Source organism: Mesitornis unicolor, unplaced genomic scaffold, assembly GCF_000695765.1.
Source record: "Mesitornis unicolor isolate BGI_N332 unplaced genomic scaffold, ASM69576v1 scaffold211, whole genome shotgun sequence".
NCBI classification, from domain to species: domain Eukaryota; kingdom Metazoa; phylum Chordata; class Aves; order Mesitornithiformes; family Mesitornithidae; genus Mesitornis; species Mesitornis unicolor.
The window spans coordinates 107,906-121,303 of record NW_010164236.1 but is presented as its reverse complement, the minus strand read 5'-3'; the positions used below and the strand labels follow the sequence as shown (position 1 = coordinate 121,303).

The 13,398-nt window shown below is 44.3% G+C and overlaps 1 protein-coding gene across 1 annotated transcript in view; it reads right to left on the bottom strand.

Annotated features, from left to right (window-relative positions):
- The window catches only part of LOC104548246 (A-kinase anchor protein 13-like), a gene marked incomplete at its 3' end in the record, with an annotated part of 87,088 nt that overhangs the window by 57,152 nt on the left and 16,538 nt on the right, over positions 1-13,398 (bottom strand). Inside the window, exon 6 of the mRNA XM_010194216.1 lies at positions 9,515-9,591. Coding sequence (XP_010192518.1) covers positions 9,515-9,591 — 77 coding nt within the window. The remainder of the gene's footprint in view (positions 1-9,514; positions 9,592-13,398) is intronic.

The following is a 13,398-nucleotide window of genomic DNA, read 5'->3' as shown; positions in this document are numbered from 1 at the left end:
TTCTGGTGATTTATGGAGGTCAGTACAGTCTCAGACAGAAGAAAAACAAGTCACTTGATGCTAAGCAGACCCAGTACCAGGGCTCAGTTAGCAAGGGTGAGGCTTCACGTTCCTGCCTCTTATCTCCCCAGCTGGAAGGACAGCGTATAAAAGGCAGAAGGTACTCAGTTGGTGCATGAGATACGCAGACCCAGCACCACAGCATTGGTGTTTGCAGTAGAGAAGGTGGAAATGCTTCGGGACAGGGAGGCACGCAGTATTTGATAAAGGTGCTGTACTTCCCACAGGTAAGAATATGTCCCCAAATAACCAAGAGCATAAATGAGGTGAAATTACTATTATCATGGCTGTAACGTTATCAAGGTATATGTACATCAAGGCGAAGTCTTTAGGGGGAAGTAATGTCTAATGAGGCTGAGAAAACCATAAGCCAAGCACTGGTCCTTGTGCAGATCTGAAAGGAGAGCAGCGTAACTCAGGTTAAACACAGGCTAGCAGCAATTCCTGACTCCAACCACACAAACAGAAGAGAAAGCAAACAAGATAACCCAGAAATATTGGCTCTATCTTTTGGACTAGCCTCCTGGGCACAGCTACACCTCCATTTTCAGTAAGTACATCACTGGCACCACGGTGATAAACACAGTAAGCAAGAAGAGAGGGAGCAAGTTCACCACTACTTAAGACAAAATCAGAAAGTTAGCTACACCAAATACCTGCTTATTTAGGCAAAAATTTAATGCATAAGTGAAACAGAATGAGAAGGTGGGAGGAGAAGAGCCTTGTCAGCTGCAAGAGACCAAATGCAAAAGAAAGCCTGGTGTAGAGTTTGCTCCCATCCGCTAATTCCAGTTCAGCTGATCAAGTACACGTTATTAAACCACTGCAAAACTGTCACAGTCTTGTTACAGCCTCCATGCTGGGGTTATTCCAAAGCAGAAGTCCAAAACACAGACCACAGGAGTAAAAGCAACAAAGGAAGGAGGTAAGCGGCAGTGAGAAGAAATTCTCCTCGTACCCCTTAAGCCTACCTGCTCTGGAGTCCCCACAAAAAAGGTGTTACTGTCCACAATTCTTAAAGGATCTGCATTTGGAGACATCACCTTTTCTTCGGTGTGAACAATGACTAAAACAAGTCTTCTACCAATATTCAGACGTTTACCTTCCTTGAAAGTTTTGATGGATTTGCTACCGTGACAGCAAGGACAGCTATGGCTGACCACGGCCAAACACAACACCACTGCATCGCTGTCCCCTGGGTGTGAAATTCTGACCTGCAGCTGTTTCTGCCCAGCCAAACCCACACCCTTTCATACCAGTCAAGGGTTTTTATTTTAGATATCATATGTTCAGATACCAAATCGCTCAGTCCTTCTGTATAGACTAAGGTATTTTAATCACCTGCTGCAACACTAACCGTCTATTCTTGTTTCACAGTCCCGAGGCTTCAAGCCCTCTCCATCACTGCCAAATTGCCCCATACCACTGCTCTGTACAGTGCAGACCAGTCAAAAAGCAGCAGGAAAGATGTCTCTGAGAAAAGCAGAGAGCAGTCAAGGATGAGCAAGGATGCAGGCAAATGATAAGCAAGGCAAGTATTTAGTTATCATGCAGGCTTTTATCTCATCTGATGTTTTAACAGCAGTTTGATCCCAGAAACATTGCGCAACGCAGCTGGGCCACACCAGGATGTGCATATGACACCAGGCAGTAACAGCAGAGATGCTGGAGAGAAAACATCTGGCACCTTTGCATGAAAACGGTATAATAAGGGAGAGGGACCACCTAAAAAAGGTGAGAGAGGGAAGACTGAAAACAGTAACAGAAAGGTGAGTCTATGTGACCACCTCAAGGCTAAATGCATTTTGATTCCATGTTTCCATGGAAAGAGTTCTAACAGAACTGGGTAAAACGCCAAATGCATTTTCCTAACGATTCACACCGCATGAATGGGAATGTTTCAGGAGTATTCTTTCTAATCTGCACTCGAGCTCTAAAATAACCCACTCTCCTTTGCCCTTTACTTTTTTCTTCTTACTCACACCACTCTTTTCATCCTTTGCTGGAAGATTAAGTCCGAAATGCCATCCATGCCTGGGTACCACTAGAGCCTGGTGGTATTCATCAGCGGCCAAGGGTCCTGCTCATCTCTCAGACAGCTGTCCCTGCCGAGGGCTCTCAGATTGCACTGCTAGGTTTCATCCTTTAGTGCGGATGGTAAAGACAGGAGGTATCACACAAACACCAAGTCCACACAAACCTCCAGTATCCCGCAGGCCAGGCAATGTAACCCCACAGCAGTTCTAGCACCGGCTCAGCAGTTTATTTAGTGCTGCAGTGTATCACTCATAGGACATCCAGTACCGATGGAAATACGTGAAGCAATGGAGGGCTAATTCCTATAGTAAACTACTCAGAATTAACTGTTTTCACATCTTAAAAGTTTTCACTGTCATTCCCACAGTCTCAACCTGTTGAACTTCACCTTCTAAATCCCACATCTCATTTGTGGCTCTTCCATCAGAGTAAAATTTGGAAGTAAGCCATTCCCCATGAGTATGGTTATTGTCCAGAGCTCCCCAAATGGCAGACACTGCTCTAAACCCAGAATGAAAGCTTTGCCCAGTTCTCCCTTCACTTTTGAATGTGGCCTTGTGCTGCTACAGCGGAGGAGGAGCCGCAGTGCCCACCAGCAGCTGTTGCTGCTGAAGCCACGACCCGGCGGTACCCGGGGCTTTCTCCCTTGCCGTCTCACTTCTCGCTGCAGCTTCACTTCCAGGAGACTTCCTGGATTTGGCACAAACTGTCCCAAAAGCTTTCCCAAATCCTGAAAAACTAGACTGAAAAAAACCCTGCCACAATAGCAATTAGTATAGGATGGTACAAGAACTGAAGCACAAGTCCATGACTACTTATACAACCCCAGAACAAATGCACGGCAATATAATTAAAAACCTATTTCTTATATTAGCAATTCTTGGCTAGGGAGGTTCTCCTCTAAGGCAATGTAACTAGCAGCAAACTGCAAAAAATAAGTCTACAGAAAAATGTAAATGCCAGCTTCTTTACATTGTAGGGTGCCAACTTCAGCTTCCAAAATATCAGGATGGCACTGGACACGTTCCTTCAGAAAGATAAAAACCCAGTGATGCGAAACACCAAAGCATCCATTTGTCATAATAATGCAGTCTCTATCAGAAAGTCCACATTTGGTCTTCCATCTTATGATCTTCATTTTCTCTGTATTTAGAGCAGGAATTCAGTGTGCAGTAACCATGTCTACCATACAACAGTTACACCACAAAACTTTAAGAGATTTTAAACCCAAATAAAAGAATCCATACGAAACAGGAGAGTGAGCCATTCAAAAACAGCATTTTCCTTCCCAAGGTACAATACTCAATGCCAGCATTACTTTGCCACAGTAACAGTCTTAAATATACATTATTTTATGGATCCATACTTTCATGACCGCATAAAAAATGAATGTATCTAACCACGAGAAGAGAACTCCAAAACCAGGATTTTCTATACTGGAAAACCTTTAGCTCTGCGTTTTACAAACTTGTGAAATCATGGAGTCCTGATCCTAAAAAAGGCCTCAAAAAGCTACTTTAATAAGCTGATGTTAAATAATTTGTACGAGTGAATCCCTTTGTCTGAAGCAAGCCAAAAGTAACCATTGCAGAAGATTTGTAATTATTAAACACTTGTCTTTAATCTGCATCCATCTCAAGATTATGGCAGGAATATATACACAGCTCTGCCTTCAAGGCAACAGTACTCGAAGATGGGAAATAGAATTGCAGGTAACTCTTGATGCTTTTTAAATGAGTGTGACAAAGCTGAGGGATAAACTTCCTTTGCAGCTGATATTGGGAGGATGGCAAATCCAGAAGTTTTATTAGAGGAAATTGGGAAATGATGAAAAAACCAGAGTATCTGGGCTACACGCAGCAATCTTTCCTCTAAAAAACATGGCCTGTAGTGGCAGAAGGGGAAGGCACAGGGGAGGAGAAGTAACTCACCATGTCTACAGATCACTGAGGGCTAGCACAAGCCCTGCAGCCACAGGAAGCCGTGGGGGCGGCGCGGGCGCCTTCATCTGCCTCGTCCTGGCAGGCTCGCACCGAGCCAAACCTGGGAGCAGCATCTTTGCGCTGAGTCGGGAATTTGGCTTGGCATCCACGTTACTGCTCCTCTCGCTAACATCCGTGAATCCTGTGACTGAGCTGGGAAATGACTGCCTCGAGCCCAGGATTAGCAGCGCTTGGGAGAAAAAGGCATCGGAACTGCAGCACCCAGAGAAATTAAGTGTAGGACAAAAAACCCTGCCACAATAGTTCTATAAACACCTTCCCGCTACAGATTTCAAAGCATGAGTAATAGTAAAGGCCAAACAGTAATCCCAGCCTGGTTTGAATTTCTGTTTCTTTTCCTTATTCCAACTCCCTGCAGCATGAACCGTGGACTCCGGCTGACACAGCAATGCACAGAACAGACAGCTAAACCCAGGGCGAGCTGTTTGCACAGCGATGAATTCACTCCGAGGTTGACCGTCTGATGCTATTTCCTCCTAGACCTTTCGAGCCCTGGCTTTGAGCATCGGGGCAGACACAGGATGCTGGTGGGTGTGAGAAAGGGCCTCACGGAGACCAGCCCAAAGCCCTGACCCAGTGGGTATGTGTATGTCACCCTCCAGACTGATGCCAGGCTTAGGGCAGGCTCCTTTATGACTGTTTTCTCCCGTGTTTACTCTAGTTACAGGGCAACATTTACCAAGAGAGAGTTACACAAGTCATTTTAAAGAGGGAGGGCAAGGGCACAGCCCGTTAAGGTTCCACTTTTCACCACTGGACCCCTCTCTGATTTGTTTTTAACACTTCAGCCACTTGCTCTGAAATTTCCATGCTGTCGGGAAGCTTCCCATGCTGTTCTGCAGGCCCTTTGGAAAACAGGGATCGATAATCGCCATCCCACAGCATGTACACAGGTACGCATACGGAGCAAATGGACTTCAGTGCACAAAGGCAACCTGAATTTTGGCAAGTCCTCAGGGTGAGCGGTTCGTTAAAGAAGTCATTTCCTAAGAAAATAAATTGGAGCCTGTTGTTATAATGATCCTCCCGCCTTGGGCTACCAATAAGGTCCAGCAGTTCTGAGCCATGAAGGATCATTCTACTGCTTCACTTGACCAGCAACCAGCACTGGCACCAGGCTCTCCTCCTATGGACCAGCCACTGGAGAGGGGTGACACTGCACATTTTGGCCACAATTTTCTCCATTTATCTGCTGACTCCAGGGAAGTGAAACATGGAGTTGAGGAGAGGACAGATCCTTCATACCTACTGACCATCTCAACACTCATCTCATTGCTGCGTGTGGGTCTCTCCCCTCTCCACAAGCCCTCTTCCATCCAGTCCAGTCCACCTCCTCTCCCCACCTCCATCTCCTCTGGTCCTCCCATCCCTGTCCCCTTCCTTCACACACCCCGACAGACTGATCAACTGCTCCCTTCTCTTCTCCCTGTTTGACAAAGCACAAACCTGGGGGACTACAAAACTAAAGCAATGTGCAACAACAGACCTAGGGCTCTGCCCTGACAGTGCATCATCCATCTTATCTGTAACAACTCCCGGGGAAGGCCTCCTAGCCTCCCTAGGTGGTCTTGCGACAGCTTCATGATAACAGGCTGTATTCTCAACATCCAGCCTAAATCATCCTGGCAAATTAGCAAATCAGTAAATTAAGCTGCCATGGAAATCTGGGGCTTTAATAACCACTATTACATGTTGGCAGACTGCTACATTGCACAATAGTTTCCTTTTTGTTGCACTGAATAAACTTAATTCTTTTGACGCCTTCTCACATTTCTTAATCTCTTCTCACTGCTTCCTTCTGGATACTTAGCAGTACGCCTGTGTCCTCCTCGGAGCAGGACACTCAAAACCAGATTTGGTGACACTGATGATGCCTCCACAGTGCCACACTTGAGTAAGTCGCCTTGTGCACCTTTCAGAGGATGCTCCTTCAACAGAACCCAAACCAAGATTTGTCTCTTTCGCAACAGCCTCTCACTGATGATTCATTCACGGTCCACTAAAAATCCTCACTCTTTTTCTATCCATCCCCTTCCAGCTCTGTAATCCTGACTTAGTAAATGTGCATTCTGATCCCTTCCTTGCAAATGAAGCACTCTGTGTCTGCCTTTCTCTCTTATCTGGATGCACTCTCCCATTTCTTAAGGTCACTCTGAACCCTGACCCTGTTCTCCCATATGTCTGCAACCCCTCCCAACCCGATGTCACCTGAGCCTGTTATAAACATACTCCATCTTCCAACCCATGACTGAGAACACCGCAAGTTTTCCTCCAGAAAGCGACCTTGCTGATGTATCACACGTTACTGCAGCACTCAGATCCACAGAGACATGAAAGTGAAAATGTTTTTCAAGCGTCATTCTATGTGAAGGTATTCAGAAATGCATGTTTATGTGATAGGCTGTGACTTTTGAAAATACAGACATTCATTTAGAAACTAATTCATGTGGTAAAGGTAGGACACATCAAATTCAATAGGAACTAACTAAAGGAATTAATAAACACGACGAGAAGGCTGTTTCCCAGTGAACGCTGTTTCTGGGGTCAGCCTGCTACCATTTGTCCGTCGCAGGCTTAGACAACCGAAGCCGTCGGATGAACCCAGCAGTGCAGCCTTATCCACCCTGCCACATGAAGACCAAGATTCACCAAATAATGAATCATAACTGATTTCTGGGATCCACACAAGAAGAGAGGTATATCAGGGTATAGTTCCCTTCAAACTTTTGCTTTGCTTTTGTATTGCTGGAGCCACCAGGCTCCATTCCTAAATTATTTGAGTACTGCAGTATGAAGAAGCCAAACCAGATTTCTCATTAGTTAAGAATCTGAAGTTATTCAATTTTAAAAATGCTACAGTCAAATTTTAATAATCACATTAAGCTATTGCCCCAGCTCTACTCAAGATCCCCAAACAAAGCGGCAAGATAAGGACCAGAGGAGTCTCTGGTGTGATGAGCACCCACCACCCAACATGAAAGGAGCTTGGGAAATCCTGGGTACAGAGCTTCTATAGCTGAGAAATGCAACTTCTGAGAAAACATTCTGCAGATTTAAGAAACAGACACTTTTAAAATCCATTTTAATTGGAAAAAACATTTTTCCATTATTTTCTTTTCAGTGCTTATAACCCTACAAACCACTATTTTCCTAAACACTTTTCAGCTGCAGCTTTTCCATGACACGCACAAGAGCCTTTCTCAGGCAAAGACTTCTGAAACGACTACAGGGGAAAGCATATACAATTTTATAGATGAAATACCAGCATCACAAATCCAGATAAAGCTCTGCCTCCAGAAACCAATTCATGAGAAGGAATCTCTCCCCTTCCAGTGTGCTCAAGCTTACTGTTACTCAGCCTGATTCCACGACACAAGAAGGTGCACAAAACACTGAGGTATTTTTTAACAGTCTGCGCATATAAGCAGCTTTCCACATTGCATATTTATAATTGTATATGTATAAATTTGTACATCTTCACCCATAAAACAAGAGTTTTAACTGAGTTAACGCAGTTCCCAAAGTCCAAAGCTGCTGACAGCACCAGTGAGACTTCTGAAATACCTGCAGCTCCTGACCAGGTGCGAGCAGCAACATTTCTATTTGCAACAAGAACACAAAACAGCTTTAACTAACCACAAAATGGCTCTGTAATGAGAAGGTAATGAGCACCTCAGAGACTTCTGGCTACAAAAAAAGTCAGCACTAAATAAAGCAGAGACAGGAGGAGGAAGGAGATGCACATTTCCCGATGGCTTTCACCACCCTGCCCAAACCACACGTGTGAATTAAGCTCTATTTATAAGTCTTCCACTGATTTTTTTTTTAAATGACCTTAATATAGTGCAGTTGTTATTTTGTTTCTGTTGAGCTTAGCAACAGGAAACCCTGTCAGTCCTGCAGCAAACTTTCCATTCGCCGGCACTCCCATTCCTGCACCAGAAAAGCCAGATTTCTAAAGAGGTGTTTGACAGGGTGTGGGGGCAGAGGAAGAGGAGAAGAAAGGAAACACACAGAAAATCAAAATGCCTGTAAAACATGCAAAATGGAAGCCAAATTCAATAAGTGTCTTTTCTTTTTTCCCTGTTTGAAAAGGAAAGGCAATCTAAGTTGCATTTTCTAAATGTATCTTACTTTACTACCAGATACCTAAGTATTAGTAATGACAATTACCTTTAATAAAGGGTCAGTAAAAAAAAAAAATCAGCGTCTTTACACTCACGTATTCCAGCAACGAAAGACTTACTTATTGGATAGCAAGAATTTTAGCTTGGAAAGTTATTTGCTGTAGTCCCTGGCTAACTCACTGAGCAAACAGCTACAGAAATTAAGCTTTAACTTGTTAGAAAAAGAAAAAAAAAGTAAAACTGATTTTATTACAAGCTTTGGCAAGACTCTTCTGCTGCCTAAAGAGCCTTACTGTGGGATGAGCAAAGTCTTGTGGTGCTCCACCCTGTAACGTTAACTCATCTCCGCAATATTTTCTCTTTTAACAGCTTCATAATGGTACATTAACAAACAAGCACAGCTGCTCAGCAGCAACGTGCACCAACACAGGCTGCAAGCAATTTACAAAACACTTCCATTTTCAGGAATCAGAAATTATATATAAAATATAGGAGCAAATGCAAATCCAGCTAGGAAAGGTAAGAACAAAAAACTCAGCTCCTGATAAAGCAGAGTACGTGTTAGGGGCACTTTAAACCAAAATTATGTTCCAGTCAAGCCTAATAATCACTTTTTTTTTTCTAATCATAAACAGTCCTTAAATACAGCAAAGCACAAGTAACAGAAAACAATATCAACCCATTTCTGATCCCCAGCATGATCTTTTTATATTGTTTCACTGCCATGAGGAGCACAGGGAGTACCCTCCACACCTGATCCCTGTATATCTTCCCATTATTAATTTCTCTTTCAGCAAAGGCACTAAAGCTCCCAGCCAGCAATGCCTCCACACCCTGGAGTCTGTGCACAAACCAACACTGACCACAGCCACAGTTCCTCTGCCAAAAACTCCCTGGAGGGGCAAAGCCTGGGAGGGGACGGAGCAACACGCCAGGACCACGCACGTGTGGGGACCTCAAAGGCACTGCCAGCCCCAGGTGCATTACAGGGCATCACTTCTATCAAATGATATATAAATCTTGGTACAATCCTGCCTCATGAGAAACTTCTGGGCCAGTCTCTGTGTCACCGACTGAGACAAATGTGGCTTAATCCAGTGGCTGAAAAAGGCGCAGTCTAAAAAAGCCCACACTGTTTTTACAAGACTACAACGTCATGGTGACAGACACCGCTCAGCTTTGCAAGGGCTACAGAAAGGAAACCAGTAGGTTAGGTGGCCGGCTGCAGCAGCAGTTCTTTAAAAAGCACAGAAAAAGACAAGGTGACAACGCGTAAGTGGCACTCACCGCTTCCTCGTGGGCTGCGCACTCGTGGCGATCTTTCAGAAAATCCACCTCGTCTTCAGTTTTCATTTCCAGCTTCCCTGTGAAAACAGAGGGTTTGCACAGGCGATGTGAAAACAAACGCCTTTCAGCGCTGCTGCTACTTTGCTGTTTATTAAAACCAGTCTCAACAACAAAAAGAAAAAAACAACAGAAAAGAAAACCCAACCCCAAAGCCCCTTCACCAAGTCCACTTGACTCCCAACATCTGGTTTCGCTCCCGACTTTGCTGCTTGTTTTTTATTAGTTTTAACAACTATCATGTCTGGGACTGAAGGAAACTATGAAACAGCAGCAAGCACTCCTGGAAGGCTCTAGGTGAGGCTGAGCACATCTGCGTGTATTCGCCCATGTATTTTCTTGACTCCTGTTCGCCTAGCTAAAAGAATAAAAATTTTTGCTGTTTTTCTTCTTACCATAACCTGAACATAATGCAAAAAACCAGCCTTGCCTTCTCAAATGGTATTTTAAGTGTTGAAAAAAACCCAACCATCACAAGGTTCAAAAATACAGCCCGCTTGCGCAGTCTAATGATGACTGTTAAGTCCTTTGACTGGGAAGGCAAACCCTTTTCTACTAGAGCTCACAAAGTCCCAGCTGATTTTCCCCTTCCTCGTGCTCCCATGATGGTGTCATCACTGCAGTGCTACGAACGCCATCTCCCAGCTGCTATTTCTGCCCAGCAAAGACTTCATTAGTCACCGTTCCCCTGGGCTCCCCCCTCTGTCTACCTTTCCCTGGCATAAAGTCAACATCCTAATATCCTACCAAGCCTTAGCAAATTACTCTCATGGCACACAGGATACTTTGAGAGGAGTGAAGTGATTTGACCAAAGCCACCCAGATGGAGAGTGTCTGTGTCAGAGATAAATCCCATCTAGTCCCGCTCCCTTACTTATTTCTACTAAAACCAAACACTGGATGGATGACAACATCTTCTTAAGGGCAACATGTGTTAGCAGTGAGTTTATTCGTTCAGGGATTTAGCAAGAGGAGCCTCCCATCACCATCAGGAAACTGCTGTAACAACTCTCACCAATGGTTTTCCATTGGCATTAATGTCTACCCTTGATTTTGGGACTACCTGGTTTTACAATGTTCTATTGATAAACTAATCCAACACCAGGTCAGTCATGATTTTCTCTCTATTAGATGAGTTTGTGGGTGGACTCTCAGAAATCACAGGTGATGCTACAAATGTCTATGAGTCCCACTTGTTGGCAAAGCAGAGACCATGGCCGCAACGATATCTGCTCGGGGTCACAGCAATGCCATGATGGTCAAGATCTTGGTCCAAAACCAGAACATGCAAGGAGGGAACCTCCGGTGCAGTGAGGATGAGAGAAGTGAGCGGTGCAGCAATACTCTGTGCTGGGTAAGAACTGGAGGACCAAGCCATGTGCCCTCAGGATTAAATTCAAGGGGCTAATTTTTTGCACTCTGCCACTTTTTCCTAAAATGCTATTAAAAAACATATCCCAAACAAAAGGCACTATGTTATCACAGATAGACAGATAGGGGCATAGAGCACCTTATCGCCTGTGTAGTATCATTAGTGGCATTTGTTATTGGTTCATCCTGCTATTCTTTAACATGGGAAGAAAACTGTAGTAAGTGCTTTTCCAGTGGGAAAATGCCATTGATGAGAATGAGATGAAGACTGGTAAAATTCAATATAAGGTGATATTCTCCTATCTGGCAATGAATATTTTCTTTAAATGCTGAGATCTACCAGAGATACACTGGGGATATTTCTCCCAGGAGAAAAGCTAGGAAGCAGTGATTACAATATTTGTTAATTTAAGATGCCAAACCCCAACCACACAACCTAACCTTGCCAGGGTCACTTTCTCCCAAAACACTGCACCTGCTCAGTGGTGTTTTGTCAGCACAGACAGATGCCATTTCTTCTTTTCTCACCCAGCCTGCCTACTGTGGTATGATTTCATATCCTGCTTTTTTAATGAGTAGCATCTATCTACCTGGCTTGCACATAATGTGCTTGAAGAACCCATTACTCAGCCATAATGCAGTTCTGAGCCCACAGCTATAGCATGAGGAGCTGCCTGAAGAAATCTTCTACCTGCACCGCCTTCCTTCAATGTTGTGATCAGTCTCTAAATATTTGTCTGGATAAGGCAGTTACCCCTCTACAGTCTCTGTTTTGGGGATAGGCTGAAACTAAGAAGCAGCAATGGGATAAACAGATATATGTTTGGGAGTAATTTCACAATATAAATAAAAAAAAAGAGCTCAATGATTTGGAGTAATGGCAACATCATCATCTGGTTACATCTCTGATAAATCAGCATGACAATAAATGCCTCCGACCACACACATTTCTGAGAAACAGCCTCATGACCTGCACTTCCTTTGGGAAGGCTTTATAGTCGCTGATCGAAAAAAGAAGTGATTCATTCTGAGCCCTGACGACTCCTGTGCGGATACAAACTGCTCTGTGAGCCCCGGCTGCAGGGAACGCTCCCCAGCGCGGACACAGCAGAGAACTGACACAAAGAACTGAAGGCTGCCACTGAACACACAACGCGCTGCCCAAAGCTCAGACGCTGGCACAAAGAACATACACAGCAATAACAACAAACAATAAATCTCTTCTCCTGAATTACTGCCGTATCAGGGCTCTAGACGCTGCTTTATGGGAGGTGAATTTCAGCAATATTTCTAATAGTGAGCTTGGATCCATAGCAGCCTCTTGTCTTTGCTTTAAGCTAATATTTTATTTGGGCTTCCCTAACATTTTGCCACAGAGCAATCGTAAAATTCTCCAAGGGAATAGCCCAGGTGAAACTTTGCTTTGTGCAACACCACATTACAAATAAGCAATGGAGAGGACAGATCATTGTATTCCAAGACCTTGTACCCCTAAATCCTTATGCGGTTTTTCCCCCCTTTCCGTACCCTGACCCAGAATGATGCCTTAATATCAGTTCTACTTCAGTCACGACCTCATTGGGTTGTCCCTTCCCCTTTTAAAACCTCGCCTAGACAACGTCACGCCTCCACGAATCCAAGCAGAGATAAAGACCCAGACTGCACACAGGGAGCTGACAGAGTGGGAGGCTCCCAGGAAAAAGGGGCCCTGTCAGGTGCTGACCTACAGCCTCTCCCGGCCCATTGACCTGTCAGACCGCCACGGCACTCAAACAGGTTTCTTTCTGAAAACAGCTTTCTAATCCACCTTTGTATCTTCCTACTTATTTACTCATGATCTCCTGGCTAACACTTAGTGTTTATCCCCCAACACAAACTTTCCAAAAATCCTGAACTCAATGAAAACAGGATTTGCTGGACCCACCATTGGCTGCCCAAAAATATCAATCCTTTCCTCTGCCCCCAGTTATTTTGCTATCCCATATCAGAACAAATCCTCTGCTACCACCCCACTCTGCATTTTGACTGAAGAAACAGCCCCCAGCATTAAAGCAGTGAAACAAACAGCTTTACAACTTCATGATTTACATCGTGGCAGATTTATTGTTTTAAATCATTTAAATGGTTGGTTTGTTTGTTTGCTGCTGGGAAAGCAAGAGGCACTGTATCATTTTCTCACTGCAAAAAAAACCACAACAGGGCAACTGAAAAAGCTCAGCTGCTTCCATCTACCAGCTGTCTGAACAGGTGGAATATACAGTCAGATTAGCTCCATGCTTCAGTAGCAAATTCACCTACAATTTAATTCCAGGCTGGAGCAAGAAAACCATTTCTCTTTCATTCAATTTATCCCTTTATTTCCCTTTTTGGAGTTACCTGGTGAAGTTTTCTCTCAGCTCCTGTTGCACAGACACCAGACGTCTAACTCTGTCCCCCAAGCACCACCGCTCTCCCCC